This window comes from Pongo abelii, chromosome 10 (assembly GCF_028885655.2).
Source record: "Pongo abelii isolate AG06213 chromosome 10, NHGRI_mPonAbe1-v2.0_pri, whole genome shotgun sequence".
Lineage (NCBI taxonomy): Eukaryota > Metazoa > Chordata > Mammalia > Primates > Hominidae > Pongo > Pongo abelii.
The window spans coordinates 1,954,230-1,978,291 of NC_071995.2; the positions used below are offsets into that span (position 1 = coordinate 1,954,230).

Consider the following 24,062-nt stretch of genomic DNA (forward strand, 5'->3'; position numbering starts at 1 on the left):
TCCCTATCAAAATACGAATGACATTCTTCACAGATATAGAAGAAACAATTCAAAAGTGTATATGGAACCAAAAAAGACCCAGAAGAGCCAAAGTTATCCTGAGCAAAAAGAACAAAACTGGAGGAGTAACATTACCTGACTTCAAATTATGCTACAGAGCTATGGTAACCAAAACAGCATAGCACTGGCATAAAACAGACACATAGATCAATGGAATGGAATAGAGAATGCAGAAATGAATCCATACATCTACAGTGAACTCATTTTCTACAAAGGTGCCAAGTACACACACTGGGGAGAGGACAGTCTCTTCAATAAATGGTGCTGGGAAAATTAAATATTCATATGAAAAAGAATGAAACTAGACTCCTATCGCTCATCATACACCAAAATCAAATCAAAGTGGATTACATACTTAAATCTAAGACCTCAAACTATGAAACTACTAAACGAAAACATTGGGGAAACTCTCCAGGACATTGAACTGGGCAAGGATTTCCTGAGTAATACCCCACAAGCACATGCAACCAAAGCAAACATTGACAAATGGGATTACATCAAGTTAAAAAGCTTCTGCACAGCAAAAGAAACAATCAACAAAGTAAATAGACAATGCACAGAATGGGAGAAAATATTTGCAAACTCCTATCCATATGAGTAGGGGTTAACAACCAGAATACATAAGAAGCTCAAACAACTCTATGGGAAAAAAAATCAAATAATCTGATTTTTAAATGGGAAAAAATCTGAATGTACGTGTCTCAAAAGAAGAAAGACAAATGGCAAACAGGTATATAAAAAGATGCTCAACATCACTGATTATCAGAGAAATACAAATCAAAACTACAATGAGATATCATCTCACCCCAATTAAAATGGCTTGTATCCAAAAAACAGGCAATTACAAATGCTGGCAAGGACTTGGAGAAACTCATACACTCATACACTGTTGATAAGAATGTAAATTAGTACAACCACTATGGAGAACAGTTTTGAGGTTCTTCAGAAAACTAGAAATAGAGCTACCATGTGATCCAGCCATCCCACTGCTAGGTATCTACCTAAAAGAAAGAAAATCAGTATGTTGAAGAGATATCTGCACTCCCATGTTTACTGCAGCACTATTTACAATAGCCAAGATTTGTAAACAATCTAAATGTCCATCAACATTAGATGAATGGATAAAGAAAATGTGGTACATGTATACAATGGAGTACTATTCAGCCACAAAGAGAATGAGATTCTGTCATTTGTAACAACATGAATGGAACCAGAGGCCACTATGTTAAGTGAAATAAGTCAGGTACATAAAGAAACTTCACGTCTCACTTATTTGTGGGGGCTAAAAATTAAAACAACTGAACCCATAGAGATAAAAATTAGAATAATAGCTACCAGAGGCTGGGAAGGGTAGCGATGGGGTTGGGGAGAAGTGGGATGGTTAATGGGTACAAAGAATAGAAAGAATGGATAAGATCTAGTATTTGATAGCACAACAGGGTAACTATAGTTAGTAATAATTTAATTTTACATTTTAAAATAACTAAAAGAGTATAATTGGACTGTTTGTAACACAAAGGATAAATGCTTGAGGCAATGGATATCCCATTTGCCCTGATATGATTATTACACATTGTATGCCTATATCAAAATATCTCATATACCCCATAAATATATACACATACTATATACCCACAAAAATTAAAAATTAAAAAAACAGAATAATTAGTTTGTGGTTTTGGGCACACAATGTATAAAGAAGGAATTTTGTGACATCAACAACCAAAATGGGTAGATAAGGAGCTGTAAAGGAGCTGAGTTTTTGTATGTTATTGAAGTTAAGCTGTTATAAATCCAAATTAGAATGTTATAATTTTAAGATGTGAAATGTAATCCCTCTGGTAACCAGAAATAAAATAACTATAGAATACATATAAAAGGAAATGAGAAAGAAATGTAAATGTTTCCCTATAAAAAAATCAACTAAACATAAAAGAAGACAGTAATGCAGAAAATGATGGACAAAAAAGCTTAAGGCTTATAGAAAACAAATAGCAAAATGATGGAAATAAGTCCCTCAACAGTAATTACTTTAAATATAAATGGATTAAACTTTCCAATCAAAACACAGAGATTGGCAGCATGGATAAAAACATAAAACTAGCAAGCAAAACTCAGGAGCATATGAAAAGGATTACACACCATAACCAAATAGGACTCATTCCTGGAATGCAAGGATGGTTCAACATATGAAAATTGATCAAGGTAATATACACGTTAACATAATGAAGGGAAAAAATTCCATGGCCATCCCAATGGATGCATAAAAAGCATTTCACAAAATTCAACATCCTTTGATGACAAAAACATTCAAAAAACTAGCAATAGAATGAAACTGATATAAAAACCATATATGGAAAATCACATCCCAAATATCATACTCTATGGTGAAAGACTAGAAGCTTTTTCTCTATTATCAAAAACAAGACCAGGATGTCCACTTTTGCTGCTTCTACTCAACATAGTATTGGAAATTTTAGCTAGAGCAATTAGGCATAAAAAAGAAATGAATGGCATTCAAACTGGAAAGAAAGAAGTAAAATTATGTCTGTTCACAGATGATCTCATATGTAGAATGCCCTAAAGATTCCACAAAAAACTGTTAGTTCTAATAAATAAATTCAGCAAAGTATCAGGGGACAAACTCAACACACAAAAATCAGTTGCATTTCTATACATTAACAGTGAACAATCTGAGAAATTATTTTTAAAAATCCTATTTATGATAACATCAAAAAGAATAAAATACTTAGAAATTAACTTAACCAATGAGGTGAAAGACATGTACAGTGAAAACTATGAAACACTGCTGACAGAAATTAAGGACAGAAATAATGGAAACACATTCCATATTCATGGACTGAAATACTTAATATTGTTAAGATGTCAGTACTGCCCAAGGTGGTCTACTGATTCATTGCAATCCCTATCACAATCTCAAAGAGCAAGAGAAACTCATTCTAAAATTTATACGGAACTCAAGAAACCCCAAATAGCCCAAACAATTTGGGGGGAAAGAAAAACTGATGGAGGCACACTTCCTGATTTTTAAGTTACTGAAAAGCTACAGTAATCAAAACAGCATGGTACTGGCATAAAGAAAGGTATATAGACCAATGAAATAGGATAAAAATCCCAGAAATAAACCCTCACATATATGATTAAATGATTTTTGACAAGAATACCAAGACCATTCAATGGAAGAAAGGCAGTCTTTTCAACAAATGGTGCTGGGGCAACTGTATATCCACATGAAAAAAGGGAAGTTGAACTCTTACCAAATACCATATACAAAAATTAACTAAAAACAGAAATGTAAGACCTAAAACTATAAAACTCCTGTTAGAAAACATAGGGGAAACACTTTATGACATTAGAGTTGGCAGTCATTCCTTGGGTATGACACCAAAGGCACAGGAAACAAAAGATAAAATAACCAAATTGGATTTCAGAAAAAATTTAAAAGTTTGTTCATCAAAAGACAATATGAACAGAGTAAAAAGGCAGCCCACAGAATGGGAGAAATTATTTGCAAATCACATATCTGATAAGGGATCAATATTCAGAATATATAGATAACTCCTAAAACTCAACAACAATAAAAATAGTGCAATTCAAAATAGTGAGAAATGGCCTCTCTCTACTGACTGATGCGTTCACATCTGGACTGTGTTGTTTACATATAAGTCGGTGTCTCTGAAAGCCCTGATGTGGCAGGAATATTTACAGGAATTCCACCCTGGAGTAGACAAGAGGGGCATGTGAGCTACTGCATGGAAGAAGGATAAACCTATTCATTGAAGCTCCAGAGAACCGAAACAGCCACAATAGCTAGCTGTGAATTCTGGCAGAGGAACACAATGCCAACTATGGGAACTGCAGGAGCTCTGAGGTCCCTTTGCACTCCAAGAGAGAGATTGACTTTCCAGCCTGTGGACACAGTGGAGTCCTCTCGGGCCTTTCTGGTTTCCTGTTTCAGAAAAGTGGGATAACTTTAAGACTTCCTGGACTGTGTGCTAAACTATAAAAATGGGTTGGGGTGAAATGGAGAGCTGACTTATTTTAAATGGGAATCAAAAAGAGGTAGAACTCTTGGAAACTTTGTGCTCTGTGTTTTCTATTTTTATTGATGGACTCTATTAAGTTGGCCACTAGCCACAGAGTGTGGCCTGTGCCATTTTCCGGATTGCTGTTGAACACTCTTGGCAAGTGCACCTCATTTTTCCAATTGGGACATAAAGTCCTTAAGGTAAAGAATTGTTTTATCCTTCTTTGTATCTCCCAAAGTAATTTTCATGGGACAGGAGCTTCATGTGGGCATTCATTGACTGGTTTCATGGTGTTTGATGGTTTCATTCATTCATATTCATTCATCCATTCCACAGCCCTTTAATATATGCATATCATGCAGTGAGAAGGGCTAAAGTGTGGGCTTGGAGATGCTTCGGGATAGGAGGACCAGCTCCATTCACTGGGGACCTGAGTGCCAGGGTCCATCTTCAGTGCCCCTATTGTCTTATTTCCAAAGAATCCCAGAAGGTCAGGGAGATGCAACTCCATGTCCTTACCTGGATAGATCCTGAAGAATCCAGTTGCACTGCCAAAATATTGCCAGGTCAACGTTGGGTCTCTCTGGAAGTTCTCCACAAAGACAGCATTCAAGGCTTCAGACATGTAGACTCCATTTAAAATATCTGGGTCTGAAGGGTGAGGTTATAGATTATGATCCTGTAGAACTTCTCAGGAAAATGGTGATCATGTCTGGTGAGTGTGCCTGGTGAGCGTGCCTGGTGGGCGTGCCTGGTAAGCGTGCCTGGTGGGTGTGTCTTGTGGGTGTGCCTGGTGAGTATGCCTGGTGGATGTGTCTGGTGGGTGTGTCTGGTGGGCCTGTCTGGTGGGCGGGTCTGGTGGGCGTGTCTGATGGGTGTGTCTGGTGGGCGTGTCTGGGGGGCGTGCCTGGTGAGTATGCCTGGTGGGTGTGTCTGGTGGGCGTGTCTGGTGAGCGTGCCTGGTGGGTGTGTCTGGTGGGTGTGCCTGGTGGGTGTGCCTGGTGAGTATGCCTGGTGGGTGTGTCTGATGGGTGTGCCTGGTGAGTATGCCTGGTGGGTGTGTCTGGTGGGTGTGTCTGGTGGGCGTGTCTGGTGGGCGTGCCTGGTGGGTGTGTCTGGTGGGCGTGCCTGGTGGGTGTGCCTGGTGAGTATGCCTGGTGGGTGTGTCTGGTGAGTATGCCTGGTGAGTATGCCTGGTGGGTGTGTCTGGTGGGCGTGTCTGGTGGGCGTGCCTGGTGGATGTGTCTGATGGGTGTGTCTGGTGGGCGTGTCTGGTGGGTGTGTCTGGTGTGCGTGTCTGGTGGGCGTGTCTGGTGGGTGTGTCTGGTGTGCGTGTCTGGTGGGTGTGTCTGGTGAGTATGCCTGGTGAGTATGCCTGGTGGGTGTGCCTGGTGGGCGTGTCTGGTGGGTGTGTCTGGTGGGCGTGCCTGGTGGGTGTGCCTGAGCTGAGCGTGCCGGCTACCTTTGTTGTACACGTTGGTGGGCAGCTGCACGCTGCTGATGGAGGTGTTCACCGGCAGGTTGCTGAAGTGCGCATTGGATTCCAGGAGGAACTCGGCGCCCAGCTCCACAAAGTTGCCCTTCTCGTCCCTCTCGTTGATCAGGACCGAGTTGTAATAGTCGAACTGGGGTGGATGGGTGAGGCCCACGGAGACGGCCCGAGCACAGGGACAGGCGGAGAGAGGAAGAGAAACGGCGCAGGTGAGAGGACGCGAGGGCCGGGGCCGGGCAGCCATCAGTGTCTACACAAGCACCCGCGGCGGCGCGCTGGGCACTGATCAGGGCGATTCGGGACAAAAATATCCAGGAGGCCGGCGCAGAGACGCATGAGGCCGACGTCTGATGACAGTCGTCCTGACCGCTGCCTCAGTCCCCAACTTGGTGCAGCGTGTGTTGACACGGCCGAGGCGGAGTGGAGACAGGCAGCCGCGGAGTCAAGGACAGGTAGAGACAAACAGCCCCATCAGCCCCCTCCACTTCTCGCAGGCCAGGAAGGTCCCAGAGCCCCAGAACGGAGCCTGCGCAATCCTGGGGCCTGCAGCCTTGGCCTCAGACCGGGCCCAGGTTCCGAGTCCCCCAGGTTCCGAGTCCCGCAGGTTCCAAGTCCCCCAGGTTCCGAGTCCCCCAGGTTCCGAGTCCCCCCGGTTCCGAGTCCCGCAGGTTCCGAGTCCCCCAGGTTCTGAGTCCCCCCAGGTTCCGAGTCCCGCAGGTTCCGAGTCCCGCAGGTTCCGAGTCCCCCAGGTTCCGAGTCCCGCAGGTTCCGAGTCCCCCAGGTTCTGAGTCCCCCCAGGTTCCAAGTCCCGCAGGTTCCGAGTCCCGCAGGTTCCGAGTCCCCCAGGTTCCGAGTCCCGCAGGTTCGAGTACCCCAGGTTCCGAGTCCTGCAGGTTCCGAATCCCGCAGCTGCCCTCGGCCTCTCCAACGCGGTGTTGGAGGGTGTGCTAGGATTGCCTCCAGCAGAGCCCCGGCCCCATTTCCTCCACACGACCGGGTTCACACCTGAACACCCCCCAGGACTGCCTCACGGACATCCCCACGCCAACTCCCACGCCAGGTTCCTGCACCCCACACCCGGCTCCTCCTCACGACACTGCGGCCCGCGCTGGCCTTCCACGCACACTCCCAGCCGCGTCCCTGCCCTGCTCAAGCCCTCTGCACCCACCTTTCCCTGCTGAGAAAGGCCCAGGCTCCCACGCTGACACCCAAGGCTCCCCCCACCCCCTCACCTAACTGTCCAAGGCCACTGTCTTCCTCACCAGCCTCTGGACACACAGGGCCCAGGTCCCACTGTTGCCTCAACCAACCTGGTGCGTGTTTGTTTGTTTATTTATTATTTATTTATTTACTTATTTGAGACGGAGTCTCGCTCTGTCGCCCAGGCTGGAGTGCAGTGGCACGATCTCGGCTCACTGCAAGCTCCACCTCCCGGGTTCACGCCATTCTCCTGCCTCAGCCTCCCAAAGTGCTGGCATTACAGGCGTGAGCCACCGCGCCCGGGCGTGTTTTCTTATTTCTGTGTTTTCTTTCTGCTGTGACCAAAGCCCCCTTTTCCAGGCCCTGCCTGCCTAAATCCCCCATGAGACCTGGGCGCAGCCCCAGGCCGCCCTGTCTGCAGGAGTTTTGGGGCAGCCCTCCCCTTCTCCAGCCTGCATTCTCCGCAGGTTCCATCCACCCATCTGTAGTGACTTGTGATGTGCTTTATACTGGAGTTCTTTGCACTGTGAGCTTCTTGAGGTCAAGAACAAGTTCCCATCCAGAGGCTAGCACATTGCTGTGCTTGTGAGGGGTGAGCAGTAAATGTCTATGGAATCAGTGGATCGACACCCTACCCCGCCACCCCCATATCTGGTACTCAGGCGATCCTGGCCCTCTAGCACCAGTGCCAGGTGTGGGACTCACCACCAGGGATTCATTGAATTCGTGGTTCAGGTCGGCCTCCTCAGCAGCCTCCACCAGATTCTGAGGGATGGGAACACAGAGGTAGGGAGAATGGGTAAAAGGAGCCCAGTGGGTTTTCAGCAAGTGAAACAGTTGCCGGGTGACCCAGCAATTCCACTCCTGGGTGTATGCCCAGAAGGATTGAAAACAGGGACGCAAACAAGAACTTAGGCACGAATATTCACAGCCATACTATGCATAACAGCTAAAAAGCACATGCATATGGCTAAGTGAAAGCAGCCCATCGGAAGAGACCATGCACCTGTGATCCCAACAACATGGCATTCTGGAAAAGGCAAGACTGGGGAGATAGAGAAGATAAGTGGTTGCCAGTGGTTGGGGATTTTTAGGGCAGTGAAATTCTTTTGTCTGATACTGTAATAGTGGATGCCTGTCATTGCACATGTTTCCAAACCCACAGAATGTACGAGAGTGAACCCTAATGTGTGCTATGGACTTGGGGATAATGGAGATTCATTGATTATACCCAATCTACCATGGATGCAGGATGTTGATCGTGGGGAAGGCTGTGGCAACAGGGGATGTATGGAAACTGTACTTTCTTCTACATTTTGCTGTGAACCTAAAATGGCTCTAAAAAATAAAGTCTACTAAAATATGCATGTGTGCCAAAGCCAAAAGGTGGAAACAACTCAAATATCTGTCATTTGATGAACCAATAAACAAAATGTGGGCTATGCACACAATGGAATATTATGCAGCCCTGAAAAGGAATGAAGTGTGGATGCACGGAACAACACAGATGAACCCTGTAGACATTATGCTAAGTGAAATAAGTCAGGTACAAATGGTCACGTATTGTATGATTCCATTTATGTGAAATACCCACAACAGGCAAATCCACAGACAGAAAGCAGAATAGTGGTTGCAGAGCTAAGAGGAGGGGGATAGGGGAGTGATTGCTTTCTTAGTACTCGGATGCTGTTTGGGGCGATGAAAAAGTTTTGGAACTAGATGATGGAGATGGTTGTACAACATTGTGGATGTACTTAATGCCACTAAATTATACACTTTAAAATGCTCAACTTTATGTTACCTGTATTTTACTGCAATACAATTTTTTTTTTTTTTTTTTTTGAGATGGAGTCTCACTCTGTCACCCAGGCTGGAGTGTGGTGGCGCAATCTCGGCTCACTGCAACCCCCGCCTCCTAGGTTCAAGTGATTCTCCTGCCTCAGCCTCCCGAGTAGCTGGGACTACAGGCACCCGCCACCACACCCGGCTAATTTTTGTATTTTTAGTAGAGACAGGGTTTCACCATGTTGGCCAGGATGGTCTTGATCTCTTGACCTCGTGATCTGCCGGCCTTGGCCTCCCAAAGTGCCTTCTGCGTGAGCCACCACGCCTGGCACATTTTTTTTTTCTTTTTTTCTAAAGAGCAGGCCAGCATCGCAGAGTGTCAGGGGAAGTCAGGGTGGGGGAAGTGCTTTGGGAGTCAGAGGACCCAAGATCCTATTCTGGCTTTGTCAGGGCCAAGCCACTAAGCCTCTCTGGTCCTCTGCTTACACAACTATAAATTGGGTAGGATAATTCCTGCCTCCCCACTCTCAGCCTACAGATCCTAGGATAAGGAAATCCCACAGGGGAAAGCTCATTTCAGGGAGGCTTTGCAGGAAACTTCCCATGCGCACCCTCATAGAAGGTCTGAGGCCCCCATACACCACCCTCAGGAGGGGCAGGGACCGGTGCTCAGAGGAAGTCTGCAGAGCAGCGCTTCTGTGGTCTCTGAGGCTGTGGAAAGGCACAGGGAGCCCGGAGCCCCAGGCTCTGGGGGTGTCCCAGGACTGCTTGCTGCTCTAGTGACACAAGGACCGACGCCTGAAGTCAGGCGAGTCTCATACCCCACTGTCTGTGTTTGCTCCAAGGAGGCTGTTTACACAACGCTCACTGATTGAAAGAGGCAGGTGTTACTGCGGGTGCCAGGCTGCGTGTGAGGCTAGTGCCTTCCTGCTGTGGTGTGTGATTCTGGGACCTAGGATAGGCTCTTGAGTCCCCAGGCATCTTCTCATTGGTTCCTGATGCTAAGATCCCTTGCCCCTACGCCTGCAGAAAGCTGCGAATTATAACAAGTAGGAAAGAAGGCCCCAGCAACCCTGACCCCGGCCTCCTCCCAGAATGGGGGTTGTGATGGGGGTGGGGGGAAAGACAGTACACTGGAGAGGCCACAGCTCGCCTGCCCTATCTGCCCCGTCCCCTGCTGCTTGGCCCTGGCCTCAGCCTCCCAACCCAGCCAACCATCCCCGATCTCCTCTCTCCTTATTCTCCTGGCTGGTCTTACGAGTCCTTTCAGGGAAAGCACTGGTCTTGGATGGTCCGATTCTTGGCTGGATGGAGTGGAGGACTGGGTCTCTCCAACCACACTGTATCTACTGGTTTATACCATCCAGGTCCCCATAGGCCTCAGTGCAGACACCTCATCCCAGAGAAGGGGACAGCTTCTGTTTCTCCTGGGACCCACCAGGCTTGGTGGATGTCCAGTAACAGTCACCTGGGCATAAGGCCCATCCCTGTAAGCACCTCTGCTGCCCGGGTGGCCCTCAGAGCACTTGGAAGCCATGAAGGTGGGTCCTGATGGCTGAATGAGGGTAAGGGAGGAATGAGGGTAAGGGAGGAATGAGGGTAAGGGAGGAATGAGGGTAAGGGAGGAATGAGGAGAGATGAGAAGGAGGACAGGAGAGTGGGGAGCTTGGCTTTGCTGGCTCCAGCTAGCTCGACTCCCACCCTCCTTCTGCTCGTCTGTCCATCCATTCCCAAAGTAATTCCTAGGTGCTCACCCCGTGCAGTGCTCTGTACTGGTCACTGGGTATGGCCTGGTGACTCAGAGTTCCTCACAATGCTGCAGGCTGACCCGGCAGTGCTGGGTCCCAGCCCCTCCCCTCTCCTCTTGCTTCCTGTCATTTCCTCTGTTACAGGGATTCTTGGAGTAAGGGTTCTTTTGGCTAACGGAGGTACAAGGTGGAATCTTGTAAGATAGGAGAGGGTCCCGAGGGTGGGAGGCTGCAGGGCCATGACATCGGGAGGGTCACTCTGCCACCTGCGTCATGGGGCTGGGGAGAAACGCCCTGCAGATCATAGCCCTGGAATACCTGGACGGCCTCGACTTTCCTCCGCAGCATGTTCTCCATGTCCTCTGAGAACTTCCTCACCAGCTCCAAGCCATCCACCTCCTCGATCTTCAGACTGGACTCCACATCCTTGTACTTCTGTTTGGGGAAAGTGGGAGAGATGGGTGCACGTGGTTTTGTACCAGGATAGTTGCACCTGTGTATGCATGGCCTCCAACCTCTCAACAGGTGCATTCCGGCACACGGAGCCTGGTTTACTCAACTAGGGTGAGGCCCAGCCCTCTCCTCCTTGGACAACATCCCCAGTGATAGAATAGCTGCCTCTCTTCAAATGTCCTCTCTGTTCCAGGTGCTCTAGACGCATTGCAGTTATAGCCTTAACAGGGGAGTAGAGCAAGGCTCAGAGAAGTCAGTGAACTTGACCAAGGTCAACAGCCAGGTGAGCAGGTGACCCCTGATGGGGCCAGGACTCTTAGGCATCCCCACCCATGTCCTTTGTGCAGAGCCACGCTGCATCCCAGGGCTTGTGAAACCACCCCTGGCATCAGTTCACCTTTCCTCAATGCCCCAGAAGAGGCATCTTGCTATGAAAGTGCCCCTGTGCACATGGATGTGAACCTCAATTCCCACTGTCCCGACAGAGCTCAGCAGCTCCAGGCACTGAGGACGGCTGCCTGACAACTGCCAGTGAGCCCAGGAAAGCCTGGAATGGGGTTTGGGTTTTCTCTCTGGGCCCAGGGGAGACCAGCTCTCACTGACTATGTGTATTGTGAATGTCTATTCACCCAGCTCTGCAATGTATTGGCCGTGTGACCACAGGCAAGCCAGTCAATCAGTTTCCTCATCTGTAGGCTGTGAAATTTACATAGATTTAGTGAATGCTCTAGAACGCATAGATTTTACAGAATGCTTTTACCCCAAACGGCCACATCAGTACTGCTCTATGCTCCTCGCCCCAGGTTGTGGTGCTTTGCAGCATAGGAGCGTGCTGTGAGGGGCAGGCGGGGTCTTAGCTGTCATCGCTGCAGTGGCCTGTGGGGGCCTGGGGAGCCGCCCACCCTGGCTCCTCTTATTTCCAGCAGGTCAGGCCTGGGGGCTGTGGGCAGCGCAGTTGAGCAGGGACATGCGGTCACATGCAGGCAGAAAAGCCTGGGATTCAGGATCTTTGTGATATGGAAAAGGTGCCTCATGAATTGGTGGTGGGAATGAAATAATGACGATGAAGCTCTTAGTGAGTAGTAATAATAGAGGAGGGTGAGCTGCCATTGGAACTGCTCAGGGGAGTTACAAATATTAGAGAACAGTGAAGTTGTTTATAACCTGGTAAGAAGACCAGCCAGCCATGAATCTGCACAGAAAGCAATGCATATTAAGGGGGCGGATGCTGGACATGGCTGGGGGGCTGACAGCTGGAGGGATGGGAGCTCTCCCTGCACAGAGGCCACAGCCCTTTCACCTTCTACGGCCCAAGCAGCTCCTAGGGCCCTGCACACGTCCTCCAAGTCTCCGCTAGCATCACAGGTGTTAGGCCTGCATCCCACTCCATCCACTCCCTCCGTCTCCCCTTTATTCTTCACCCCACCCCCACCCAGTACATCTCCTGCAGGTCTAATTCCACCTTGCCTCTGCTCCCTGAGGACCTGACACAATGCTCTTGACCACGCCCCCGAACCACTCCCACTGCCTTGCTCTGGGAGTTGAGCAAATCATTCACCTCCCTGGGCCTCAGTGTCCCCATCTGAAATAAGCCGATTTGATGGGATGCCCAAGGCCCCTCACAGCACTGGCATTTGGGGGCTTCGATGGCTGACTGCCCTCTGCCACCCGGTGGGCTCTCTGGAAGGGGGTGACTGACCTTCTGCAGCAAGAGGGAGCCCGAGTATTTGGTCACAGTGTTATACAGGTCCCCGCCGAATGTGTCAGCCCATAGCTTCACTCTGCCAGGCAACGAAAGGACACGTGTATACTCACACGTACATGCACAAATACAGAAACACACGCGTAGACATATGGGTTCACACACATAGAAAGCAAGTGTCTACACACAGACACCCGCTGATGCATGCACACTCAAACACACAGATGCATAAGCATAAGAAATGCACACACACGTACACACACATACATACCCCCCCCACACACGCGTATGCATACACACACGTGACATATGCCCAGAAACACACAAAAGAGCACCTGTCCCTCCTCCTCGTCCCTAAAGCTACAGCCACGGCCTGGGCAGGAGACGCGGAGAACCCACAGGACCCAGCGGCTGCACTGCTGTGTGCTGAATGTCCTCAGCAGGCTCTCCTGCTGAGGGTCATGGGGCAGGGCTGACGAGCCCAGGACTGAGCCTGACCCCAAGCTTCCGGGGCCTCTGGTTGGAGAGTGGCGGACAGAGAGGAGAGAAGGAGGGGAGAGGCAGTGGACAGGCTCAGGCCACGGCCGGAGGACCTTAAGGACAAAGGAGGACCTGCCTGGCCACAGCTGTGGCCTCTCAAGGAATCGTTCCCTCCAGTGCACTCCACTCAAGGCCACTGGGGGTGCCGAACCCTCTGTTGAAACCTCAGAGAACGCATGAGGCAAGGGCACAGGAGGAAAAGGCTCTGAGCTGCCACTGCTGAGGCTGGGGGCAGGGCAGGCTGGGAGGGCATAAGCAGGCCACACCTCGCCCTCTGTGTAGGCAGCCTAGTGGGGAGCCCCGACCTCTTGCCCATGCCCCAGAAATGCACCACAATCCCACCATCTGGGCCAGGCTGGTGGGGTCCTGGGGGCAGGCACACAGGGCTGGGTCTGAGCCTCTCCAGATGGAGCGGAAGTGGTTTGCCTGTGCGATCCTTTCAAGATCAGCAGTCATCACTCAACCAATGTTTATCAAGGTCATACCATGTGGCAGCCTGGAGCCACCCCACAGTCCTCACCTTTGCAGGGACAGCTTTCTCATGTGGGTAGCATAGTACATGTTTGAAGGTGCCCATGAAGGTTGGGGAGGGGTAGTGGTATAAGGGAAGGCTTCCTGGGGGGGGGAGATCTGAGCTCTGGGTTAGAAGTTTGGTAGAGGTTAGTCTGCAAAGGGGTCTGGAAGCGGATTCTAGGTAGGGAGTACAGAAGAGCTTGGAGGAATAAAACATGACTTCCAGGTTTCCAGTGTGGATTGTTGACCTGATGGTGTTGTTATTGAATAAAATTAAGACTGTCAGGAAGGTCAGGGGGAACAAGTAGAGGAGGGTGAAAGGTGATGTGTGTACCTTGGGTTCTGTTAAATGTGAGGTTCCCGTTGTAGAGCTACCAAGTGCCATTGGGCAGGTTGTGCACTGCACAACTCTAGAAGGCACCAATTGTGTTCTATCTTGAAAGACACAAATCTGAATTTAAAACCTCACATGATGTTTAGGAAAAGCTGCCCATAAGCATTGGGTATGTGTCTAACAGTTAGAGACAGGGCTGGGAGTCATTAGTACAAAGGTAGGGATTGAAATTCTGAGGGCAGGAGGGGTCTCTCAAGGAGATTGTGCAGCATGAGATCTCTGAGCATCGACAGATGCTGGGGAGCACCCCCAACCTCAGGGGCAGGCAGAGGAGGAGGAGCACTTGAGGACAGCAGAGATAAGCCGTGCCCATGCAGGCCATGGAAGTCAAGCCACTGGGATCAAAGGAGAGCGGGGCTTGTGTGTCCCAAGCAACAGGGTCTGGGGAGACAAGGCCAGGAATGTCTCCTGGATTGGGCATGAGGGAGGCTTTGGGAACCCTGTGGAAACAGACTTGGGAGGAGGTGGAAGCTGGGCAGGCGGGAGGGAAAGACTGAGAAGAGAGGTTCAGCGGGAGTGAGGACAGGTGGAGCCAAGTCCTGGGCAGGCAGATGAGGCTGTGTGCAGGCTGTCATCTCCGGCAGCACCCAGGGCTTCTGCATAGATGGCCGCTGGAGCCCCCCTCCCTGAAGGCCTGGATTCCAGCCACCCTGACTTGGCCCTCAGCCCACTCCTGGAGTTGGCCCTCTCCTATCAGCTAGTGTGTGTTCTGGGGATGAAAATTGGTCTGAACATCTCCTGCAGCGACAGATAGCGTTACAGGCCGGCAGTGGGTGTAATGGTGAAAGTGCAGTCCAGGCTGACAGGAGTTCAAATCCCAGCACCTTCACTTCCTGGCCTTGTGAACTTGGGGAAGTCACCTGACCTCTCGGGGCCTCTGTTTCCTCAGCTGCAAAATAGGGATAAAAATAAGCCCCCACTGAATGGCTCTGCACACTAACGGTGTCATTTGTGAAGCACCCAGCTCCGTGCCAGGCAGGGAACAAGGAGAGCTATGCGGCTCGATGGGAAACGATGCTGCCTGATCCACTGCTCAGCAAAAGGCTAAACACAGGCACAGTGTGTCATTTAGGCTCCCTGTCCCCACTCCTGCTAAGACATGCAGTTGGCAGGTGGCTCTGTTGGTGGCCTGGCTATGGTGCTGGGCTCAAGCGGCTGGATTAAACAGGATGGGGTCTGTAGCACCTACAGTCTAGAAGGCTCTGCTCCCCACATGTATTGGAAATTTCCTTCCTAGGACCACCAGAGCTAGGGCCTAAAACACAGACACCCCGGAGAGGTTGCACAGTAATTTAAATGTACACCAAGGTGCACATGACTGATACTGGGTTCTTTCCTGGAGCTGGTCTTAATGGCCGGCTAGAGAATCAAGGTTGGAAGGAGGCAGAAAGGTGTAGAAATGGAAGACTGCGGCCACCAAAATCCATTTTTTTCCCCAGTTTCTGGACAAGTCACCTCCTGTGTGCATGAGACGTTCTGTGGGTTCAGAACTGCTTCCCCTTTTTGGAATGTCAAAATACCCATTTCCTACCAAACCCTCTGGGGAGCTGCAATGGCGAGATAACCCGGCTCCTCCAGGCCGCCTCATCTCAGCGATTATCCTGAAGGAGCACCCGCCCTGCAGGTGTCCCAGAAGCTGCTTGTCAGGCCAAGAAGACAGCAGCCCTGATGATCAGTTCTTCCTAAAGCCATCTGGCTTCTGGGGAGGGGCAGGTGGGACTCCAGAACTCACAGAGCTTTTGGGAGGAGAGAGAGGAGGCCGGAGAAGAAAAGGGCTTTACAGCAAGAGAGTGGTCAGTCGCAGCCACTGGGGAAAAGCCCAGAAGGAGGGCAGGGGCGGGGGGAGTGGGCAGAGGATGGAGGCCCAGCCCGGGAAGAAAGCGGGAAAGGGTGACGGGGTTTTTGGGGTGGGGTTGAACGTGATGCTTACGTTTCCAGAGGAATCTTGGCCTGCCCCCTTGTAGGGGACAGGGAGGTGCCTAGGAGCAGCAGCCACAGGAGGGCCGAGGTCTTCTGCACAGAGGTCCAGGCCACGGGCATTGGCTGGCGGGGAATCCAGCGGCTGGTGGAGCTGGGATTTGCGTGGAAGTTGGGGGTTGCAGGCATGGTGGGCCTGGGGTTGGGGAGAGGAAGGAGGGCAGAGCAGCCACAGACCATGAGCTCTGTCTGCCTGCCTCCCAGACCCCAGGGACGCCCCAAGGCTTTGTCTTCTGGGCCCTGGCGAGCCCAGGGTCTCCAGCCTCTCAGTCCTGGGTGGGGAGGGCTTCTCTCTGCTCCACAGCTGCAGCTCACAGAAGAGTCGCCCCACCTAGCAAGCAGGCCTCGGAGACAGGGACTGGGGGAGAGGCTGTGGCAACATGAACCCCTTTAATCTGCTGGCCTCTCCTCTAATCCTCTCCTGACAGCAGGGAGGGGGTGGCAGGGGGCGGGGAGCTGCCTCCCAAGATTACCGTGACTGCAGCTGGTTCCCTCAGGGCTGCAGTGCACCCCTCTGCTTTAAAGAGGCAGCCCCGTCCTGTGGGACCACCTTCTGGACCCAGGAAGGACTTGCTGTGACTCTGGCCAGAGGACAGCAGCTGAATTTGCACAGTACTCTGATTGACCCACAAATCTCTTGTTGACCCTGAGGTGGGGGCATGTCCTCATCCCTGCTTGGCAGAGGCTCTTGAGGCCCGGGGAGTCCCAGGGGCAGAGCTGGGACTCTGGCTGGTGCTTCCAGGCCTGCTGCCTTTGGGACAGGTCATAGGTCATAGGTGAAGTCAGTGGACCCACGCCTCCATATCTCAGCTGCTCGTGGGAGGGGCTGGGGACGCATTTGCTGTGCAACTGATGAAGCTTCGGGACCCCTGAATCCACAGACTCCCCCCTTTCCCGGAGAGCCCCTAGCAATGTGTTCCTGTGGCCAAGTGTTTTTGTAAAATATGCAAAAGTCGAGATAGTTTAACCGTAACCGATTGAGACTGTCTCTTTCCATCCCAACTTCTCTTCCGTCTGATAGACCCTTAGTTGGATGATGCGTGGGTGGCCGAGGGCACTTGGGGGATCCAGTTAAGAGGAAAGTGAGCTGGGGAAACATTTAATCTGGGCTTAGTGGGATATGCTGACGTGGCTCACAGTGACTTCTTTGTACAGAGAAGTTACCTCCAGCTGAGTGTAGGCTTCCAGGAACGCTCGTCCCACAGGACATCCCACCAGCACTTGCAGCAGGAGAGGCTGGGCCGGGATGTGAGCACACTCTGCCACACCCATCCCGGCCATGTGTGGTGGGAAGGGCAAAGTAACAGTCAAGAGCTCATCTGCAGAAAATCTGCAAAAAGCCACACAGGTAATATTGTTAGCGGAGGATTTGGTTCTCACCAAGGCCTGGCCAGGACAGAAGTTCTCTCCTGTTAGGAAAATAGTGGATATTGAAAGAATATACACCCTACATTGCTTTGTGTTCTGACGAGAGTTACACAAATTAGAACTGATCAAAATTCTTGTGTTGTGAGCCCAAACCAGTAGTAGTACCACATGGGTCCTCTGGGGGTGAAGTCATAGATTTTATGCAGTCCCCGTATCGGATTATTTTCTTAGTGTAACTGCTGCACTGTGTCTTCACAAAATCTGGTGGTTCCAGCAAAATGGTAAGCAAAATTGCCACCAACGCAGAGAAATGCTTGCAGAAGCAAGTGTTCTGATGACAAAACTCCCACACAGATTCATCAATAAGTCAGTGTTGTAGTATCAGAGTAATCTGGTGGCACAGTTTTGTGGCTGAATACAATGTATTTTTTAGAGGCATCTAAATGATTCCTATGAATGCCTTAATTTCACATAAATTTTGTACATGTTTTGAGGATTACAAATCAAACACATTTAGAAAAAATGCTACAGAGGTGCATTGGGCAGTCAACACATAAAAAGAATATAACTTCTCTAGGTTTTGTGAATTTGGTGGCATTCATCAGCTTCTTAAAATTTGTAATTTGGAATGATTTTTAAAACTAAACAAATATTCACCTTTTTTCAACTTTTTTATTGTGGCCCAATATAACATAAAATGTGCCATCTTAATCATTTTTGTAAGTGTACGGTTTAGTGTAATTAAATACATTTATCATGTTGTTCCACCTTCGCCACCATCTATCTCTCTAATTCTTTCATCTTGTAAAACTGAAACTCTGAACCCATTAAACACTAGCTCCCGTTCCCTCCTCCCCCAGCCGCTGGCGGGCACCACTCTACTTTGTGTGTCTCTGATGTTGATGGCTGTAGGGACCTCACAGAAGTGGAGTCATCACATAGTTGTCCTTCCATGACTGGCTTATTTCACTTAGCACAATGTCGGTAAGGTTCACCCACGGTGCAGCGTGTGTCAGAATTTCCTTACTTTTTGAGGGTGACTAATTGTGGATTAGTATTTCATTGTGTGGACAGACCTCATTTTGAGCATCCATTCCTCTATCGATGGACACTGGGGTGGTGTCCTCCTTTTGGCTACTGTGAAATATGCTGCTCTCGACACGGGTGTGCAAATGTCTCTTCGAGATCCTGCTTTCAATAATAAATATTCACTTTTATTTTTATGTTTGTATCTGTGATTTGCATTATTTTTCTTTTATGGATAACCACTCCCACATTATACAAGCTCCCACTGCCCCCACCAGGTTCCAGCACCCTGTCCGGAAAGGCTTCGCCTCCCTCTACTGTCAAGCGTGAGAGCGGCTTGGAAAGCTCCGTCCTTCACAGACACACTGGCGGCCTGGGTCCTGTGCGCCCCTTAGACATACTTAGGAAGCCTCAAAACCAGGGCTTCTCAGCCCAAGGCCACCGCTGGCCTCCAGGCAGCTGCCTCTGCCCACTTCCCCTTCAGGCTCCAGCGACGGCTTCCTTCCCCGACTCGGGGGAGGAGCGGGTCACACCCGGGCTGCATCCTGCGTCCCCTACATCCACACCTTTCCAAGGAGTCCTTTGGAAACCAGCTTTCCCCACCTGTTTCCTGCGGGCCCCTGTCTGGTCCCCCACCCTGCCTCTCATCATCTATTCTTAATGCGGCAACCGAAGGCTCTTTTCAAATATAAGTCAGACCCTGCGGCTCCTCTGCTCCGAAGCCCCCAGGGCTGCCCATCTCCCTTAGAGGAAAAGCCACAGTTTTGACCACAGCCACGAGGCCCTACCTGGCCGGAGCTGGCTCCTCCCCGACCGTGTCTCTCTGGGCGCGGGCTCCCGCTGCTCCTTGGGTGCCTCAGGCGCGCCCCCCATCGGTGCGGCTGACTCTGCGTTCGCAGTCCCTGCTATGGCGGTGTCTGCCTGCTTCCCCCTGCGTGGCCGGCTCCCTCATTTCCATCCGTGTCTGGCGTCGGGTTTCCTGCAGGAAGAGCCGGTACCCTTGGATCGCGCAGCTTGAGAAGAGTTTAACAGAGAGGCTATTTACAGAGGTGTGGACGGACTCCTGCAGGGAGACTGCAGTGGCCAGGGCTGGAAACCGCGGGAGTCAGCCCCTAAGCCTCAGGGAGGGGGACGGGGACGGGGACGGGAAAGCCACTGTACCCTGGAGAGAACAGGCTGTATGGGGAGGACTGTGGCCTCCGGTCAAGGGATGCGGCCAGCCACAGCAGTCCCATGGGAGGGCTGGGGCAGTGGACACCCACTCACCCTCTGCCTCCGCCGCTCTCCTGCTGGTGCCCCCACCTCATGAACCTTAGGAACTTATCCACGTGCCCCCGCTCCCCCCAGGACAGCCCCCCCAGGGCAGGGAGAGCACTCGGAGGGGCCAGCAGGAGACATCCAGCTCAAGTCTTCAGCGCCACCTTTTATGATGACAGTGGCCTTGAATGGGAGAGTGGCGGGCAGTGACGCACAACTTTGTGAATAGCCTGTCAAGCACTGAGCTGCAAACTTTAACATGGAGAATTTTACGGCGTATGAATTACTTCTTCATTAAAAAACTTTTTTTTTTTTTTTTGAAAATCACCTTTTTAATGAGTGAAGCCTTTCCTGGCTGCAAGATCCACCATCTTGGCCCGACCCCTGACGTTCCCTGTCCTTCTTCGCAGCATCTTTCTTCTCCTCAGTGGCTACCATGAGACGTGCCATATACAGGCCTCCTCCTCTAGCACGCAGCCTCCATAAGGGGCAGGGCCTGCGAGCTGTTTGTCCCTGCTGTATGCCCAGTCCCTCAGCACAAGGAAGTGAACGTATGATTGGAATGAAGGAGGGATTGAAAGGGGGGTGATTCTGGGTGGAGGTGAGGGCGCTTGGGCCAAGTCCTGCTTGTCTCCGCCTCCGCTCTCTGGGGCCTTTGAACAGGAGCCCCAGGGCCCCAGGGTCAGTTTGGAAACCCCCATGTAGCCAGGCAAGGCTTTCATTTCCCATTCATTTTACGGATGTGTCTCGGGCAGCTCATTTCATCTTCAAGTGACACAGGACATCACGAAGGCCTTCTGTGGTATTCATACGCCACTATTCATTGCATTGTGATTCACGACAGCAGAAGGTGGGAGCAACCCGTGTGTCCACCATGCATGGACATGGATCATGGATAAATCCAAGTGTCATCAAACAAACAAAACGTGGTATTGCACACGATGAACTATTAAAAGGAAGGAAATCCTGACACACGCTACAACATGGATGAATCTTGAGGACATTATGATGAGTGAAATAAGCCAGTCACAGAAGGACGAATACTGTATGATTCCATTTATACGTGGTTCTCAGATTCACAGAGACAGAAAGCAGAATGGTGGATGCCCAGGGCTGGAGGAGGGAGCAGTGGGGAGTTAGTGTTTAATGGGTGCAGAGCTTTGGTTCTGCAAGGTGAAAAGGGTTCTGGAGATGGAGGGTGGTGGTGGTTTCACAAGCGCATGAATGTATTTAGCACCACTGAACTAAAACATGCTTACGATGGTAAATTTTGAGTTACGTGTATTTTAGCACAATGTTTTAAAAGAAGAGAGAAAAAAGAGGTGTGTGTGGGGTGCTGTAGAGCTGCCCTGGGCAAAACCAGGAGTCCAGAACCCTCCCGACTTCCTCATCTCCCAGAGACTGCTTCTCATTCTTCAAACATCCATCGCTCCAAAATGCCAGTCTGGCTGGATTGCAGAGCTTTGAAAGGGAGAGTGCATTTCAGACTCCTAATGCCTTTAATCATGGCCCAGGCAATGTTTTTTGAGACAGAGTCTCGCTCTGTCGCCCAGGCTGGAGTGCAGTGGCGGGATCTTGGCTCACTGCAAGCTCCCCCTACCGGGTTCATGCCATTCTCCTGCCTCAGCCTCCTGAGTAGCTGGAACTACAGGCGCCCGCCACCATGCCTGGCTAATTTTTTTGTATTTTTAGTAGAGACGGGGTTTCACCATGTTAGCCAGGATGGTCTCGATCTCCTGACCTCGTGATCCGCCCGCCTCGGCCTCCCAAAGTGCTGGGATTACAGGTGTCAGCCACAGCACCCGGCCAGCCCATCCAATTTTTACTCAACAAGGGAGGAGGAAGTGAGAAATAAGGTCATTAAACAAAATGGTCTTGCTTGAACATGTGCCTCCTGCAACTACCCACACACACACACACGTGGACACACACATGCACACGCACGTCTCCCCACCCATCACTAAGAAATGCAGCTTGAATTCAGGTGGTAAACAAGCTCATCAGCCTAGTGTCAACCTAGATTTGCTGGTGCAGTCTCCTGCCTGCGGGATGTCAGGCCTCCAACTTGTACCTTCTGCCTGGAAAGTCTGAAGCACATCAAAGCCCGGGAAGAGAGGGCAGCGGGCTAATTAGAGGCTGGCCAGGCAGGCAGCCGCTGCGAGGCTGTGCAAAGAGGCAGTTTGCCAAAGAGCGGATCCCTGGGGACCTGCCATGTCTATAAATACCCTGAAGGTAACTTGTTAGAGGGTGTGTGTGTGTGTGTGTGTGTGTGTGCGAGAGAGAGAGAGAGAGAGAGAGAGAGAGAGAGAGAGTATGGGGAGGTAAAGACTGAAGCAGAAGAAACTCAGAGGGCCCGGCGGAGATTTCAAGCATCAAAGAACAGGTTTTGAGAGGAAAGACCAGAGGAAGTGCTGAGAGGCACCAGCAATTTCCTCATTTAACCAACAAGTGAGGGCTAGCTGTGAGCCCAGAGGATGTGTTCCAGGTTCTGACCTGTGATGGGTGGGCCCCAGGGCCCCATGCAGAAGGAAATGGGAAATGGAGGCAGAGTGGCAGTGTGACATTGTCCATGCCAGTGGCTCACCAGCATCCTGACAGCAACTTCACCATGGGGACAAGGGCGAGGCATATGAAGACTCTGGTCTGAATCCCAGGTCTATGTTGACCAGGTGTGCTGAGGTGCAGTGCAGGGGAGGACAGAGGGAGCACCCACCTGGGGAAGGAGGCCTGGAAACCACCCGGGAGGACGGAGGGAGCACCCACCTGGGAAAGGAGGCCTGGAAACCTCCCGGGAGGATGGAGGGAGCACCCACCTGGGAAAGGAGGCCTGGAAACCTCCCGGGAGGATGGAGGGAGCACCCACCTGGGGAAGGAGGCCTGGAAACCTCCCGGGAGGATGGAGGGAGCACCCACCTGGGGAAAGAGGCCTGGAAACCACCCGGGAGGATGGAGGGAGCACCCACCTGGGGAAGGAGGCCTGGAAACCACCCGAGAGGATGGAGGGAGCACCCACCTGGGGAAGGAGACCTGGAAACCACCTGGGAGGATGGAGGGAGCATACATCTGGGGAAGGAGGCCTGGAAACCTCCCGGGAGGATGGAGGGAGCACCCACCTGGGGAAGGAGGCCTGGAAACCTCCCGGGAGGATGGAGGGAGCACCCACCTGAGGAAGGAGTCCTGGAAACCACCCGGGAGGATGGAGGGAGCACTCACCTGGTGAAGGAGGCCAGGAAACCTCCTGGGAGGACGGAGAGAGCACCCACCTGGGGAAGGACGCCTGGAAACCTCCCAGGAGGATGGAGGGAGCACTCACCTGGGGAAGGAGGCCTGGAAACCACCTGGGAGGATGGAGAGGGCACCTACCTGGGGAAGGGGACCTGGCATCAGGTCTCAGCTCTGTAACTCAAAACGTGACTTTGGGCAAAGCACTCCCCGCTCTGGGCCTCAGTTTCCCCATCTGTATGTGGGAGGGGCCTGGGGTGCTGGAGTTCTCCACAGGTGGCTCTGACTTCCCTGCCCTGCTGCAGATGGCCCTATGTCTGAAAATAGTTTGCATGTGCTCAGCTCTGGCTGGTCCAGATCTTCTCATGAGGGGCTGTCCACATGACCTTGGCCAGAGAGAGGGTGCCGGCAGTCCTGAGAGCCAGGGCCTCTGTGCTTTATGTAATATAAAGACAAAATGTGTCTGTAATTAGCCTGTTAAATGGGGTGAGCATCTGCCTTGCAGTCTCATTGATATTAGTCATGTGCCTAACCAGCTCTTTACAGACAATGCGCAAGCTCAGGCTCTGGCATCTGGGGGTCTGGGCTTGAACCCCAGCACTGTCCCTTCCTAACCCTTTTATCTTATCTGTAAAATGGGGATGATACTACCTGTGTCAGGCAGAAATGTACTCAGCTGCAAGTAACAGAAAACCCAGATGACAAATAGGGATTTGTGAAAACAAGAAGTTTGGAGTGGGCAGTTCCAGTAGCAGCCCGTCTTGGCTCAGCTGCTCCATGATGTCTGCAGAGACCCAGGCCCTCCTTCTTTCTGCCTTCCCTCCTCTGCCTGCTGGCTTCATCCTCACGTAGTTCACCTCACAGTCGCAAGCCGGCTGCTGCCATTCAACATCATGTCCAAGTTCACAGTAGGGGACAAGAGAAGGGCCATGCCTCTGACTAATTGGCCAAAAGTGGGCAACGTGGTCACCCTCAGTGGCAAGGGAGGCTAGAAAGATGGGAACAGGATTACCATAACTTGTCTAACAAATCATGATCTGTTGCCTGGGGCTGGGTGTGGTTATCAAGGTAGAACAGAAGGGTACGATGTGGGCAACTAGGTCTGCCTCAGTCCTGTGAGTATTGAACAAAATGAGACAGGTAAAGCTCTCAGCACAGGGCCTGGCACTCAAAAACACTCTCCATTATCATGTACATGTGAGTTTTCTCCCTGTGTAAGGACCGATGGGCAAAACTTTACTCCCAAGACACTTTCAGGGGAGCTAGCAAAGGATGC

General features: G+C 51.0%; 1 protein-coding gene across 8 annotated transcripts in view; it reads right to left on the minus strand.

Annotated features, from left to right (window-relative positions):
* The window catches only part of CACNA2D4 (calcium voltage-gated channel auxiliary subunit alpha2delta 4), a 140,181-nt gene extending 120,348 nt beyond the window's left edge, over positions 1 to 19,833 (minus strand). For 5 of the 8 annotated variants that reach the window (XR_008512291.2, XR_008512290.2, XR_008512292.2 and 2 more), the window contains exons 1-9: positions 19,574 to 19,833; positions 19,096 to 19,286; positions 18,358 to 18,469; positions 15,867 to 17,243; positions 12,487 to 12,568; positions 10,653 to 10,769; positions 7,507 to 7,566; positions 5,572 to 5,734; positions 4,629 to 4,760 (exon numbers count right to left, since the gene is read on the minus strand). Coding sequence is in view for 5 of the 8 variants with exons in the window: in XM_054527858.2 (XP_054383833.1) it covers positions 4,629 to 4,760; positions 5,572 to 5,734; positions 7,507 to 7,566; positions 10,653 to 10,769; positions 12,487 to 12,568; positions 15,867 to 16,093 (781 nt within the window). In the remaining 3 variants the exon portion in view is untranslated. The remainder of the gene's footprint in view (positions 1 to 4,628; positions 4,761 to 5,571; positions 5,735 to 7,506; positions 7,567 to 10,652; positions 10,770 to 12,486; positions 12,569 to 15,866; positions 17,244 to 18,357; positions 18,470 to 19,095; positions 19,287 to 19,573) is intronic. The other 3 variants (XM_054527859.2, XM_054527857.2, XM_054527860.2) reach the window with 2 other exon arrangements.
* Positions 19,834 to 24,062: the final 4,229 nt, after the last annotated feature.